Raw genomic sequence first — 13,506 nt, 5'->3', positions numbered from 1 at the left:
AAAAATGAATCCACCAGCCACAGAGCTCCTCAAATAAGCAACCCCAGGACCACCCGGGGCCCAGCCCTGTTGAGTATTACAACAGTTGAAACCAAACACAACAGAATGGGGGCTCATTGCTGAGCCCCAGGGGCCCATCCAGCCCCGTTCATTTGTACACAGAGGGCAGCCAGTTGGAACCAAGCCAAGGAGCAGCACATTTGGGCATGGCACAGTGGCCAGTCAGCCTGGGGAGCAGGGTGCGTCCCCCCACTTGGAATCTGGGTCATGCTTAGATAACTGCTAGAAAGCCCGACTAATTACCCATCCTTGCCTGCCTACATCTCAACAGATGTTAAGCCCTCCTCAAGGTTTATTTCAAGCAGGCACAGATTTAAAGAAACACAAGGGGGATCTGCATTTTGATAGCATCTCAATAGAGAAAATGTGGTCTTCACCTTCTTCCTCTGGATCTTTGATTTAAAGGAAAAAAAAAAAAAAAAGGCATTTACCTGCCCAGAGGTGTCCACATGGAGGCTGATTCTCCTGGTGTCCCCTCCCGGTTCCCTAGGGTGGGAGAAGGCAAATCCAACCCAAGGCCTGACACCCTACCCTGGGAAGGACCTGCCACCTCATTTCCTCTTGCCCTGTCTTTCTTATTGAAATAGTCCATCTAGGTCTTCCAGGTCAGGGCCCCCGAGAGGGCAAATGGGATGTTTTCTGTACCCCAAACGATGATGAGGTCCCTGGGCAGTGGCTGAAGGAAGTGGGACCAGCAGACATAGGGGAGAAGAAGTGCCCTCCAACCCATCACTGCCTTTTTCAGATGGAGGCCAAAGGCCCAGACCGGGATATGAGCTCGGGCAAGTGCTGGCCCCTCCGTGTGAAGGCCACATGTTCTTCCACCAGCTCTTGGCCCTGGGAACCCCTAACCGCCCTGCCCTACGAGAGCGGTCCCCTCTTCCGGGGAAGGCAGGGGTGGAAAAGCCAGTGAGCTGGGTTCGGTCTCCGGCTCTGGAAGCTCCCGTAGATTCCAGCGAGGGCCACCAAAGGAAACCCAACCAAAGCCCCCGTGGTTCTCCTGCCCTGGCCAGAGAGCCCAGGCCCCGGGCCGGGTCCATGATCATTTGGGAGAACTCTGACCCATCCAGAACTGGCTCTGAAGCTCCCACCCAGGCCCCTATTACGACCCCAGGGCCCAGCCCTCGTTCTGGAATCCACTTCCCCGGTTCCCCCACCCCAAGCCTCCACGGTAGCTCAACCCAGCTCGGGGTGGAGAGATTCTCCACACTCCTCCCCGGTGCCCCCTCTCCCAGCCCCTGGAAGACCCCCCCACCTCCCATCAACCCCCGGGTCTCTCTCCCAGCCTGGAAGAGGGGAAGCGGAGGGAGGAGGGGGAGGCGCAGCTGCCGGGGTTCGCTGCCGGGTTCGGGCAAAGGATATGGCCATTCGGTGATCTTTTTGGCGTATTTTCTCACCACGTTGTCCTCGCTGAAGAGGAATAGAGACCGGTTGACCGTGAGGCAGTTCTGTCGGACGGGGATGGGGTTGTAGAGGGCCATGGTCCGCGCTCTCTGCGCCATTGACTGCTTGTACATCCTTTGCGCCCCGGGCTGCCCGCCCTGCCGGCTGCCCCCGGCTCCTCGCCCGCCTCCGGCGCCCACGACCACCCCGGCGGCTGCCCCGGAGCCTCCTCCCCCGTAGCGGGCCGGCATCTCGTCTCCGAAGCGGGCCATTCTGCAAAGAGCAAAGGGCTCCGGGTTACGCTGCGGCGAACGATGCGGAAGACGCCGCCGCCGCCGCTGCCGCTGCCGATGCTGCCGGGGCTGTGAAGACGGCGGCTGGAGCTGCGACTGCGGAGACGCTCCACGGCCCAGCCCATCGGGCGGCGGCGGCTCGGCGCCTCGGGTCGGGGGCTCACAAGGCGGCTGCCCGGCCCCAGCCGGGGATAGCGGCTCGGGACATCTTCCTGGCTGACCCCGGAGAAGGAGGGGCGGAGGAGGGTGCGGGGGCGGGGCGCGGGGGCCGGGGAGGGGGAGGGGAGAGGGAAGCGAGGCAAAAAATAACCGAGGAAGGAATCCAGGCAATCCCCAGTCCACCCACTCCGGAGGGAAAAAAAAAAGAAAAAAAAAGAAAAAAAAAAAAAAAAAGACAGTTAAAAAAAAAAAAAAAAAACAACGCACACCCCCTTTAAGACGCGAACGGTTTGCAAAGGACGCCCCCCCGGGACGCAGTGGAAGCTTCAAATTCCTCCGAGGTCCGGGTCAGGCTGGCATCTTGCAAAAGGAGTGCGCTCGGCCCATTAGAAAAAAAAATTGATTAAAAAAATAAAAATAAAAACCAGGTCCTTGCGGGGGGGGGAGGGTAGCCCCCAAAATTTAAAAAAAAAAAATCCCTCTTTCTGCTTGCTTGAGTTCCTAGACCTTAAAAAGGCTGAAAGATCTGCAGCCCAAAAAATAAATAAATAAATAAATAAAAAGAAAAGAAAAGAAAAATATTAACGGGAAGGGAAAGAAGGGGAGGGGGGGGGGAACGCTCCGGTGGGCTCTTAAGGAGTCTTGAAGCCGCAAGGTCCGGGTGATTTTTTTTTTTTTTTTTTTTCTTCCTGAATCACCAGCGGCTGCCTCTTCTGTTCACGAAGGAGTGTGAGTGTGCGTGTGCGCGCAGCCTTTCGCTCAACCGTGCCTCATCTTGGGGTTAAATTGCAGCAATGAAATCCTGAAAATTCCCAACAGGGGAAAAAGAGAGAGAGGGAGAGAGAGAGGTATGCGCCGTTCGCTTAGCCACTCAGTAGCTGCTCCCGGATGCTGCAATGCCTGGCGTTCCCCCCCACCCCCCCCAATGCCTCCTCCTCCTCCTCTAGGTTTTGCTAAAATAAGACGGGTGTGGAGGGGTGGGGGAAGAGAAAGGAAGAGGGAAAATGGGCTCAAAGGTCTAAACCACTGGCCAGCGAAGCTCCAAAGAGGAGCGATTGATGAGTTTAACGGGAGAAAGACCCACCCAGAATGTCGACACATGATGGCCCACGACCAATCGCGGAGGCGCGAGGGGACCCGGCTCAGCGGAGTTTGTGGGGGAGAAGTGGGGAGAGCCGGATGGTCGGGAGGCAGGGGGGAAGTTGGGACGACAGATTCCTCCTCCCCTGGGAGGAGACCTTGTTTTCCGAAGGGTTTCATTTCGGTTGCAGACAACCGGACGCTCTCAGCATCTTGCAAGGAGGAGGTTAAGAGGAAGAAACTTAATGATAAAAAGAGAAGGAGATTCGTGTCCAGGGGTGCAATTAGTCCCTCTCTAAACCAATCTGGTCCGTTGAGCAAAACATGCTTTTTGAGGAAAACGATTTGGGGGCACTGCTGTCAAAGTTTCAAGTCACTGAGGCCGGGCAAGCTGGAATAAAAGGCTTAGCTCCTCTTTGAGAAAACTCCAGAGGTGGCAAATCTTAACTGCTTGAGGCAGATAACTAAACCAGGTCCTAATATTAGGCATTGTGTTCACTTCCCTCCAGAACCACTGCAGTTTATTTCCCATTCCCTTTTTTGTATTGTGAAGTTGAATAAACACACAGAAAAATGCCTACAGCATAAGTACAGTTGAAGACTTGGTTGTGAAACCAATGCTCTTGAAACTAACACTCAGGTCCAGGGCTACCAGTGGGACATCGCCAGCTTCCCAGAAACACACACACAGGTCTTCCCCCAGCCATAATCACTGTTCTGACTTTATACTATTAATAACCTTGCTTTGCTTTATACTTTTACCTTATTGTGCATTCCCAAATAGTACAGTTCTACTTGGCATCTTTTTGGATTCTTACATAAATGGAATCATACATACAGTATATATCCTGTGATGTCTGGCTTCTTTGGTCCAACATAATGTCTTTAAGACTCATCTGTTGTCATGTGTAGCTATGATTGATTCACTTTCACTGCTACATAGTATTCCATTGAAAGAGTATGTCACAATTTGTTTACCCATTATCCCACTGATGGACATTTGGACCGTTCCCAGTTGGGGCTTTAGACATTCCTGCCCCAAATACTCTGTGCCTGTGAGCATGCATTTCTGTAGGAATAGCCTTCGGAATGGAATTTCTGGGTCCCAGAGTATGCCTACCTTCAGGTTTGTAAAATGTCACCAAACTGTCTTCCAACGTGGATGTACCAAGAAACCACTGAATTTTTAGGAATCCATGTATAGGCTTAGAGGGCAGGAGTGAGGGTAAGGGTTAAGAAACAGGATGAAGAAGGCAAATATATATATATATATTAAGCCTTAGCTAGTTGAATTTGAGTTGATCACCCCCATGAGTATTTGAGTTCTTTGGAACATTCTAGAAAAGATACATCTTTATATAAATTCCCCATTCTGTGCTATGAGTCATCCTTTACAGGTTGCTTACAGCATTTTCAAGATTTTCTAACTTGTCAAAGTATGGACAAAATGATAAAACCAAGACTAACTAGAGTTGCAAGGAGATGGAGCATATAGGATTCTCGACAAATAGTAATGATTTTTGTATTTCCTGTTACTTCATATCTCACGGGCAAATGATAGCCAGTGGAAAACAAGAAGTAATCCCAGGTGCGTGGATGCCAAAGGCCAGTCATGTAAGAAGATCGTGTTGTGCAAAGCAAACTTACAATAACTTGTTTTTATGGACTTTCCTGAGAAGACAGTGGAGTTTCATAGCACAAGTGTTACCTACACAGATTTCCAAAGACCCCAAAGTCTTTCAGGAAAGAGTGACATCTCCTTGATAAGGTATTTATGAATGTTCATACATGCAGGTGAGAACAGAGGATCCCCAGCTATATACAAATGCATGGACCAATCTCACAACCATTATGCTAAGCCAAAAAAGCCAGACACATAGTAGAACATAGTATATAATTCCTATTATATGTTGTTCATACAAGGGCAAATGAAAAGATATATAGGCACCTCTATGCTCATTGCAATGTTATTTACAATAGCCAAGATATGGAAGCAAACAAGTGTCCATCAATAGATAAATGGATAAAGAGGAGGTGGTGTATATATACACGCACAGTGTACACACACAGAGACACACACTGGAACTATACTTCTATGAGTTACGCAGTTTTCTGTGTGTGCTATTCTTCAAAAGAAAATGCTTGTCATGCTTCTGAATGTAGGTCCCAAGTGGCATCACTTGGCATGGTGACCTGTAATTCTCATTGTGCACTTTGACTGTGAAGTCCCTACAACAAACACTGGTTTTATTTATTTATTTATTTTAAACTGGAAGACAACATTCCTCTGGAATGCTCTAATCCATGCCTTGACAGCAGACAAGTTGACTACATATCAGAACCACTGACAAAGTGTTGTATAATTCAGACTCCTGGGCCCTCCCCTCTACCCAAATTCCCATTCAGCAAGTCCTTGGGGGTATAGCTAGGTTTGGCAATCACTACTCTGAAAGGCGAACTTACCATCCCTATCTTGGCATTCTCTAGATTTATCAAGGGGGCATTGTTGGCATTTTTGGTGGAAAAATTCTTGTTTGGGTCTGTCCTGTGCATTGTGGGCTGTTTGGTATGCCTGGCACATGCCCACTAAGTGTCAATGGTACCCCAATCTTGTGCCAAACAAAGACATCCATACACAATTCCAAATGCTCCCCACCAAAGTGGCACAAAGTCTACCCTTTCCTCTCACCAAATGGCATTCCCAAAGTGTGTCTGATTATGAAGTTCGAAATATCTGAGTATACCTCTTCTTCCTCAGAATCTTCCTAAGACCTCCAACCCCCTCAATTGCTCAATCAGCCTTTTCTGAAAAGAACTTAACTCAGGCCCCCAAAAGTGTAACAGGGCTCCAAATACATTATCCTTATAGATTCACTTTACAAAAACAAACAAACAAACAAAAATCATGTAGCCAAAGGAATGAATCCCTAATGTTAGAATCTTAATATCACCTAGGAAATGGGATGGATGGGCAAGAAATCTTCATAGCCCCTCAAATAACTTTAGTAGGTAGTATCTTGTATCCCATTAATCCAAATTACTAATGTTGACCAGTTAGAATGGTATAGAACCTCATTAGCATCATAGATAGAAGCAGTTTAACAGCAGGCCTCCAGGAATGAGTCTCAGCCATTGGTTCTAATCTAACACATCTGCCAGCTGGAGGTTTAATTTATCAATCAGCAGCAGCATTACCATACTGGCTTTGAGAATGTTATTCAATTGAATAGGGCTAGCATCTCTGAAATAAGTTCTCCAAATAAAAAACTGCAAATCGCATTCATTTGGCTGTTAAAACAATTACCAGCTAATCCAGTCATGTTGAGTTGCAAAAATGGATCAGCCAAAAGACATTTGGTCTCTGCCTTCTGGTCTGGATACCAGTCTGGGAATGAGTACCAAGATCTTTGGGAGATAGAGAGTATAAATGACAAAAAACAAATCTTATAATCCAGACATTTGTGGGTTACGATGGAGCAGTAATAGTGAATCCAGAGATGGAATGTGGCCGTCACTCCAGACATGACATTACAGAGCAGTACATGCCCTACAAATTTCTAAAAAGAAATGAGGCAGAGCCTCATTCTGGGTGCAGACCTGGATTCAAATCCTAGCTATAGTGCTTCCTAGCTGTGTGTTTTTGGAAAAGCTCTTAGCCTCTCTGAACTAAAACTTCCTCATGTGTAAAAAGGAGACAAATCTCCTTACTCCACAGGTTGCTGAAAGGATTAATTAAGATTAAGCTTAGCACAATGAATTAATAACACAATTAGCACACAATTAATAACCAAGAAATGGTAAATAGATGTTTAAATCACCACCATCTGGAAAGATATTCCATGTTCATGGATAGGAAGACTCAATATAATCAAGATGCCAGTCCTTACCAGCTTGATCTATAGATTCCCTGCAATCTCAATCAAAATTGCAGCAAGTCAAGCTCAGTGGGAAATCTGCTTAAGGATTCTCTCTCTCCCTCTCCCTCTGCCCCCACAAATAAAGTATTTTTTTTTAATTGCAGCAAGTTATCTTGTATATATTGACAAAATCATTCTAAAGTTTATCCAGAGAGGCAAAAGACCCAGAATAGCCAACATGAACAATGTTGAGGGGAGGAAAACAAAGTTAGAAGACGGACACTATTCAACTTCAAGACTTACTATAAAGCCACAGTAATCAAGAAAGTATAATATTGGCAAAAGAATAGACAAATAGATCAATGGAGCAGAAGAGAGAGCTCAGAAATAGGCCAACTGATCTTTGACAAAGGACCAAAGGAAATACAAAGCAAACCTGTCTTTTCAATGAATAACACTGGAATTACTGGACATACACATCCATAAAATGAAAGAAGTCTGAACAGATCTTGTGCTTTTCATATACATTAAAATGGATCACAGATTAAATATAAAAGCAAAACTATAAAACTCCTAAACGATGACATAGGAGAAAATCTAGATGACCTTGGAATGAATTAAAAAGTTGAACTTCATTAAAATTAAAAGTCTCTGCTCTGCAAAAGACACTGTCAAGAGAAGAGAAGACAATCCACACACAGGGAGAAATAATTTTCAAAGATATGTATGATAACAGACTGTTAACTAAAATATACAAAGAATTCTTAAAACTCAACAATAGGAATGTGAACCTGATATTTAAATGAACCAAAGACCTTAACAGACACCTTGACAAAGATACACAGATGGCAAACAAGCACATGAAAAGATTCCCTGCATCACATGTCATCAGGTAAATACAAATTAAAACAAGGATATACCCCTACACACCCGTTAGAGTGGCCCAAATCCAGAACATTGACAACACCAAATGCTGGCGAGAATGTGGAGCAACAGGACTCTCACTCACAGCTGGCTGGGAATGCAAATTGGTACAGCCACTCTGGAGGACAGTTTAGTGGTTTCTTACAAAATTCAACTTACTCTTACCATAGGATCCAGCAATGGCACTCATTGGCATTTACCCAAAGGAGTTGAAGACTTCTACACAAAACCTTGCACACGGATGCCAATAAGCAGCTTTATTCATAATCGCCAATACTTGGAAACCCAAGGTGTCCTTCCATAGGTAAATGGATAAACTGTGGGACATCCAGATGATGAAATACTATTCAGTGCTAAAAAGAAATGAGCTCTAGAGAAATTAGAAGGCATGGGGGAATCTTTAATGTGTATTATTAAGTTCAAGGAGCCAATATGAAAAAGATGGACACTGCATGATTGCACCCATATGACATTCTGGAAGAGGCAAAATGACAGAGACAGTATAAAGATCACTGGTCACCAGGGTTAGGTAATAGACAGATGGAGCACAGAGAATTTTTAGGGCAGTGACACTACTCTGAGACTACAATAATGGATCACGTCATTACACATTTCTCAAAATCCACAGAATGTACAATACCAAGAGTGAGCCCTAATGTAAACTATGGACTTTGGGTGATAATGGTGAGTCTGTGAAGGTTCATCAGTTGGAACAAGTGTACCTTCTGCTGAGGATGTCGATGATGCGGGAGGCTGTGTGTGTGCAGGGAGTGGGGTATATGGGAAATCTCTGTACCTTCCACTCCCTTTGGCTGTGAATCTAAAACTGCTCCAAAAAATAAAGTTTATTTTTAAAAATCACTGTAAGTCACTTTTCCATACCTGGGATCTGAGTCTGTGTATGTCACTGACCCAGACTGATTTCAATATTGGAGAATTTTTATTTTTTTAAACAAACTTTTTATTTTGGAAGAATTTTGGATCTACCAAAAAACTTTAAGAGATAGTACAAGAGAGTTATCCTGTGCTCTTCATCCAGCTTCCCCTCATGTTAACATCTTATATAACCCATAACTAAGAAACCAGCACTGGTACAATGGGAGAGAGGGAGAGAGAGAGCGTGAGCGAGTGCACTTGTATATGAACACAGTGTGGGGGAGCACAGAAATGGAGAAGCAGACTCCCAGCTGAGCGAGGAGCTGGATGGCTGCAGGACTCAATCCCAAGACCCTGAGATCATGACCAGAGCTGAGGTCAGACACTTCACTGACTGAGCCACCCGGGCGCCCAGGTAGTTTATTAACTTAGCCCTAACTTTATTCAAATTTCATTAGTTTTCCCACCAATAACCTTTTCCTGTTTGGAGATCCCAGCTGGGATGCCACATGCTATTGAGTCATCTGGTCTCCCTACTTCCCTTTCTTTGCGATCGTTTCTTTCCTTGTCTCTCACAATCTTGATAATTTGTGGGAGTACCTGGTCATGGATTTTGTAGATGCCCCTTGGTTTCGGTTTATCTGCTATTTGCTCATGATTAGACTGGAGACTCATTGGGAGACAGTTGCCTGCTGTCTATATGGCTCTGGACTCAGGAGAGAATTTGCAACAGGGACACGTTTGGGGGGCAGCCCTTAAGAGATGTCCACATCCTGATTTCCAAAACCTGAAAACGTAATCTTATTTGGAGAAAGTGATCTCCGCAGATGAGATCAAGTCAAAGGATTTTGGAGAGGAGCTTATGCTGGATTATCCGGGTGGGCCCTAAATCCGAGGACAAGTGTCCTTATTATAAGAGACCCAGAGAAAGAGAAGACAGACACAGAGGAAACAGCACATGGAGACAGAGACAGAGGCGAGGCAGAGGTTGGCGTGAAGCCTCCATAAGCTGAGGAATCCCAAAGGTTGCCAGAAACACCAGAAGCTGAGAGAGAGAGGCAAGGAACAGATTCTCCCCAGAGCTCGTGGAGGGTTTATGGCCCTGCTGACTCCCAAATGGTGAGAGAATAACTTTTCGTTGCTTTAAGTGACCTAGTTTGTAGTAAATACGGCAGCTCCAGCAAACCAGCATGGGGACCATCGCTATGAAGGTCTTGGAAGTGGGCGGAATAATTTTGGACCATGGACCCAGAGAGGGCTGAGGCCTTAGGAAGGAGTCCTGGGAAGGGCTGACATTTAAAGGCAGAGCTGAGAAGCAGAAGCCTCTAGTGCAGGCTGAGAAGGCACCATCAAGGACGTTGGAGGAAAATGTTGTGGGTGATGCCACAAGAAGCCCCAGGGATGGGGGATCTGGTGTCAAATGCTGCCAAACATAAAGCCAGATAAGGACTGAAAATACCACCCTCGTTCTGCCACACATATGATAATGGCATTAAAGTCACAGCTTTTCAAATGAACCATTCTTTTTTTGATGGTAAAATATGCATCGCATAAAATTGACCATCTGAACCATTTTTAAGTAAGTGCACAGGTCAGTAGCCCTGGATATCTTCACACTCTTGTGCTACCAACCCCACCATCCTTCTCTAGAACTCTTCCATCCCCGCAAACAGAAACTCATCCCCACTGAACATGGACTCCCATCCCCCTCCCACAGCCCCTGGCACCTGCCATTCTAGTTTCTGTCTCAATGGATTTGACTCCTCTAGGGACCTCCTATAAAGTGGGATCATACAGTATTCGTCCTTCTATGACTCACTTATTTTACTTAGCATAATATTCTCAAGGTTTGTCCATGTTATGGCATATGCCAGAATTTCTTTCCTTTTTTTTTTTTTAAAGATTTTATTTATTTATTTATTTATTTATTTATTTGAGAGAGACAGAGATCACAAGTAGGCAGAGAGGCAGGCGGCGGAGGAGGGGGTAGGGCACAGGCTCCCCGCCGAGCAGAGAACCCGATGCGGGGTTCCATCCCAGGACCCTAAGATCATGACCTGAGCTGAAAGCAGAGACTTTAACCCACTGAGCCACCCCGGTGCCCCAGAATTTCTTTCCTTTTGAAGACTGAATAATATCCCACCATATGGTTGTATCATTTCTGTTTATCCGCTCATCTGTCAGTGGACCCTTGGGCTGCCTTCTACCTTTCAGTTATTGTGAACAACTCTTCTAGGAACATGGGTATGCGAAACTCTTTGGGTCCCTCTTCTCAACTCTTTGGGGTATATTCTCCGTCCCAAAGTGGGATGCTGGTGCATATGCTAATTTTATGTTTCATATTTTGAAGAATTGCCATACTGCTTTCCCCAGCGACTAGAGAGTCCTTCACTTTTTAGAAGTGCATATTAAAATATTTACAGGTGAGATCATGTGATGTCTGAGGTTTGCTTTAACAGAACCCTGGGTTATGTTAGAGCAAATTAAAGGTTTGCTTTTATTTGCAAAGTAAGGTTATGTTAAAAGTTTAAATACAGTATCATAAGATGAGCTATGAGTGGATAATAACCAAATAACAAAAGACGGATATGGTAGGCTATCATTCTAGTCTCTCTTCTTTTGTATTTGTTTGAACTTTTCCAAAAGGAAAAATACTCTTGTCAACTACTTGAATTATTCTTGATTCGCATTGCAACGGAAACCTCGCACTTAATTATGGAAACAAAAGTACTCAAGCTTACTATATTCTCAGGCAATTACAAATTATATTCAGCATCTAACCCTTCTGTAAGTCAGGAGCTTGATTAAATGCTTACTTATATATTCATGTGTATCCTGAGACATTAGCAAAGGGAAATTTAATCAAACGAACCACATCTGCTTAGGGAAACCCCGTCTTGGTTTTTCTGGACTGAGAGCTGAGCTAGGTCCCCTCAACTTGAAAAAAAATAAGTTCTGTCACATCTGGAGATAAAGACAAAGAAAACAGAGCCAAACATGCTACTTCATTTGCAACACTCAAGAAAAATGGTCCACTCCTTTGATTATTCATCCTTGCAACAAATGTTGCATGCAACAAATGTTTACTGAGCATCTCTTCTATATCAGGCCCTCTGCCAGGCAGCAAGGAGACGTACAGCCATGAATAGAACAAATATGAAATTCATGTTCTACGGCAGAGAAACCCGAAAAAAAAAAAAAAAAAAAAACGAGTGAACTTGGGTAGATCTAGCAAATGTCAGGTAGAGATCGTCTTTAGAAGAAAAATTGGAGCAGAGAGGGTGTCAGACAGAAGAGGAGGGGAGTTATTTCAGAAAGAGAGCTCTGAGAAGGTGGCATTTAAGCTGAGACCCTTGGAAAGAGAAGAACAGAGGTGCAGACATCAGGAGAGAGGGGCCAGGCTGAGGGAACCCCAGCAGCAAAGGTCTGTGATGCTGGTGACTGCAGCAGATGGGAATGGAGGGGGACAAGAATGAACTAAGGGAGGTGACCAGGCGAACAGGGCTGTAATCCCATGTAAAAAACATGTACTGTTTTAAAATACAGGTTTTAGGTGAAACATGCAACCCTTGATCTCAGGGTTGTGAGTTCAAGCCCCATCTTGGGTGTGGAGCCTACTTTAAAATAAATAGATTAATTAAAGAAAAATGCCCCAGTAGGGCATCTGGGTGGCTCAGTCAGTTAAATAAAGTGTCTGCTTTTGGCTCAGGTCATGGTGCCAGGGTCATGAGATTGAGCCCTGGTTTCTCTCTTTCCCTCTGCTGCTCTGCAACCCCCGACCCCTGCGCTCTCTCGTGCACACACACACTTTCTCTCTCAAATAAATAAACAAAATCTTTTTTTAAAAAAATGCTCTCACTGTATTTCATATGTACCTTCTTTAAAGCATCTGGCTTTTAAAAAACAAGAATAAAATATAGGTTTTATTGCTATTCAGATATGGCGAGGCCAACTGATCAGGAGCTGACTGCCATTGGATAGAGAGCTCATTCTGCTCACAGATGCCAAGAGAAGGGGGGAAGCCATGTTGCCGTGTCACTCAGGGCCACAGAGGGAAGCACCAGGTTGCTCAGAGAGGAAGAGCAAAAGCAAAATGTGGGCAAGAACCTCTACTGGGGTTTCCTCAGGAAGGAGAGACAGAGTGGGGTAAACAGTCTTAGGACTGGCCAGTTCGAATAACTTCAGGGCTCTGGGATGGGAGGCTGTCCCTGGTTGTGTGGAACCTGGCCCTGGAGTGATCAGGGCTGGTGGATGGTGGCCCTGAGTGTGAGAGCCCCCCAAGGAGGTGGGGGGTGTGGGCTCTGGATTGGTGGGTTTGTATTTGAAACAAAAGCTCCCTGGTGAGACTTTTACTCTTTCAAATGATCAGCCATCTCTGCGACTGACAGTCAAAGTTCCCGAAACACATAGCTTATACTTTTAACTCACCTGAGAGACTTTTCCTCCCATAAAGTCACAGCATGTCCCTTAAAATGTTTTGAGTTCTGGGACCCCAAGGTCCTGCCTAACCTGTTCACTGCTCCTGCCCCAGCAACCAAGAAAAGTCAAAATAGGACCCCCTGTTGCCTCAAAAAGGGAACAGAGCGAGTTTCAGAAAAGTGCAGAATGTGAATCATCTTTCTAAAAGAGAGACAGAATACATGAAATTTTAAAAACAGTTGCTGGGATTTTTTAAAGAAGAAGCAAAGGATAAACCACAGACCAAATACAAACAATGTCATAAGAGGGAGTGAGAGAGGCGGGGGCCAGGGACAGAGATGGGAGAAACCCGGTGCTCACATCTGGTTAGAATCACAGCAGCATTACTTGCCTGGGCAACATGGACTTACCCCTTTTATTTTCTTCTTTTTGGACCAGTGACGGAAAAAGAGAGC

General features: G+C 45.3%; 1 protein-coding gene across 10 annotated transcripts in view; it reads right to left on the bottom strand.

Moving 5' to 3' along the window:
- CACNA1A (calcium voltage-gated channel subunit alpha1 A) overlaps window positions 1–13,506 on the bottom strand; it is a 285,358-nt gene that overhangs the window by 210,849 nt on the left and 61,003 nt on the right. For 9 of the 10 annotated variants that reach the window (XM_082729516.1, XM_082729517.1, XM_082729519.1 and 6 more), the window contains exon 3: window positions 1,424–1,716. The exons of the other annotated variant lie outside the window; for it this stretch is intronic. In XM_082729516.1, coding sequence (XP_082585642.1) covers window positions 1,424–1,716 — 293 coding nt within the window. The remainder of the gene's footprint in view (window positions 1–1,423; window positions 1,717–13,506) is intronic. 10 annotated transcript variants of the gene reach the window in all.

Source organism: Mustela nivalis (assembly GCF_964662115.1).
Source record: "Mustela nivalis genome assembly, chromosome: 1".
NCBI classification, from domain to species: Eukaryota; Metazoa; Chordata; class Mammalia; order Carnivora; family Mustelidae; genus Mustela; species Mustela nivalis.
The sequence above is the reverse complement of the archived record's forward strand: the minus strand, read 5'-3'. Positions and strand labels throughout refer to the sequence as shown.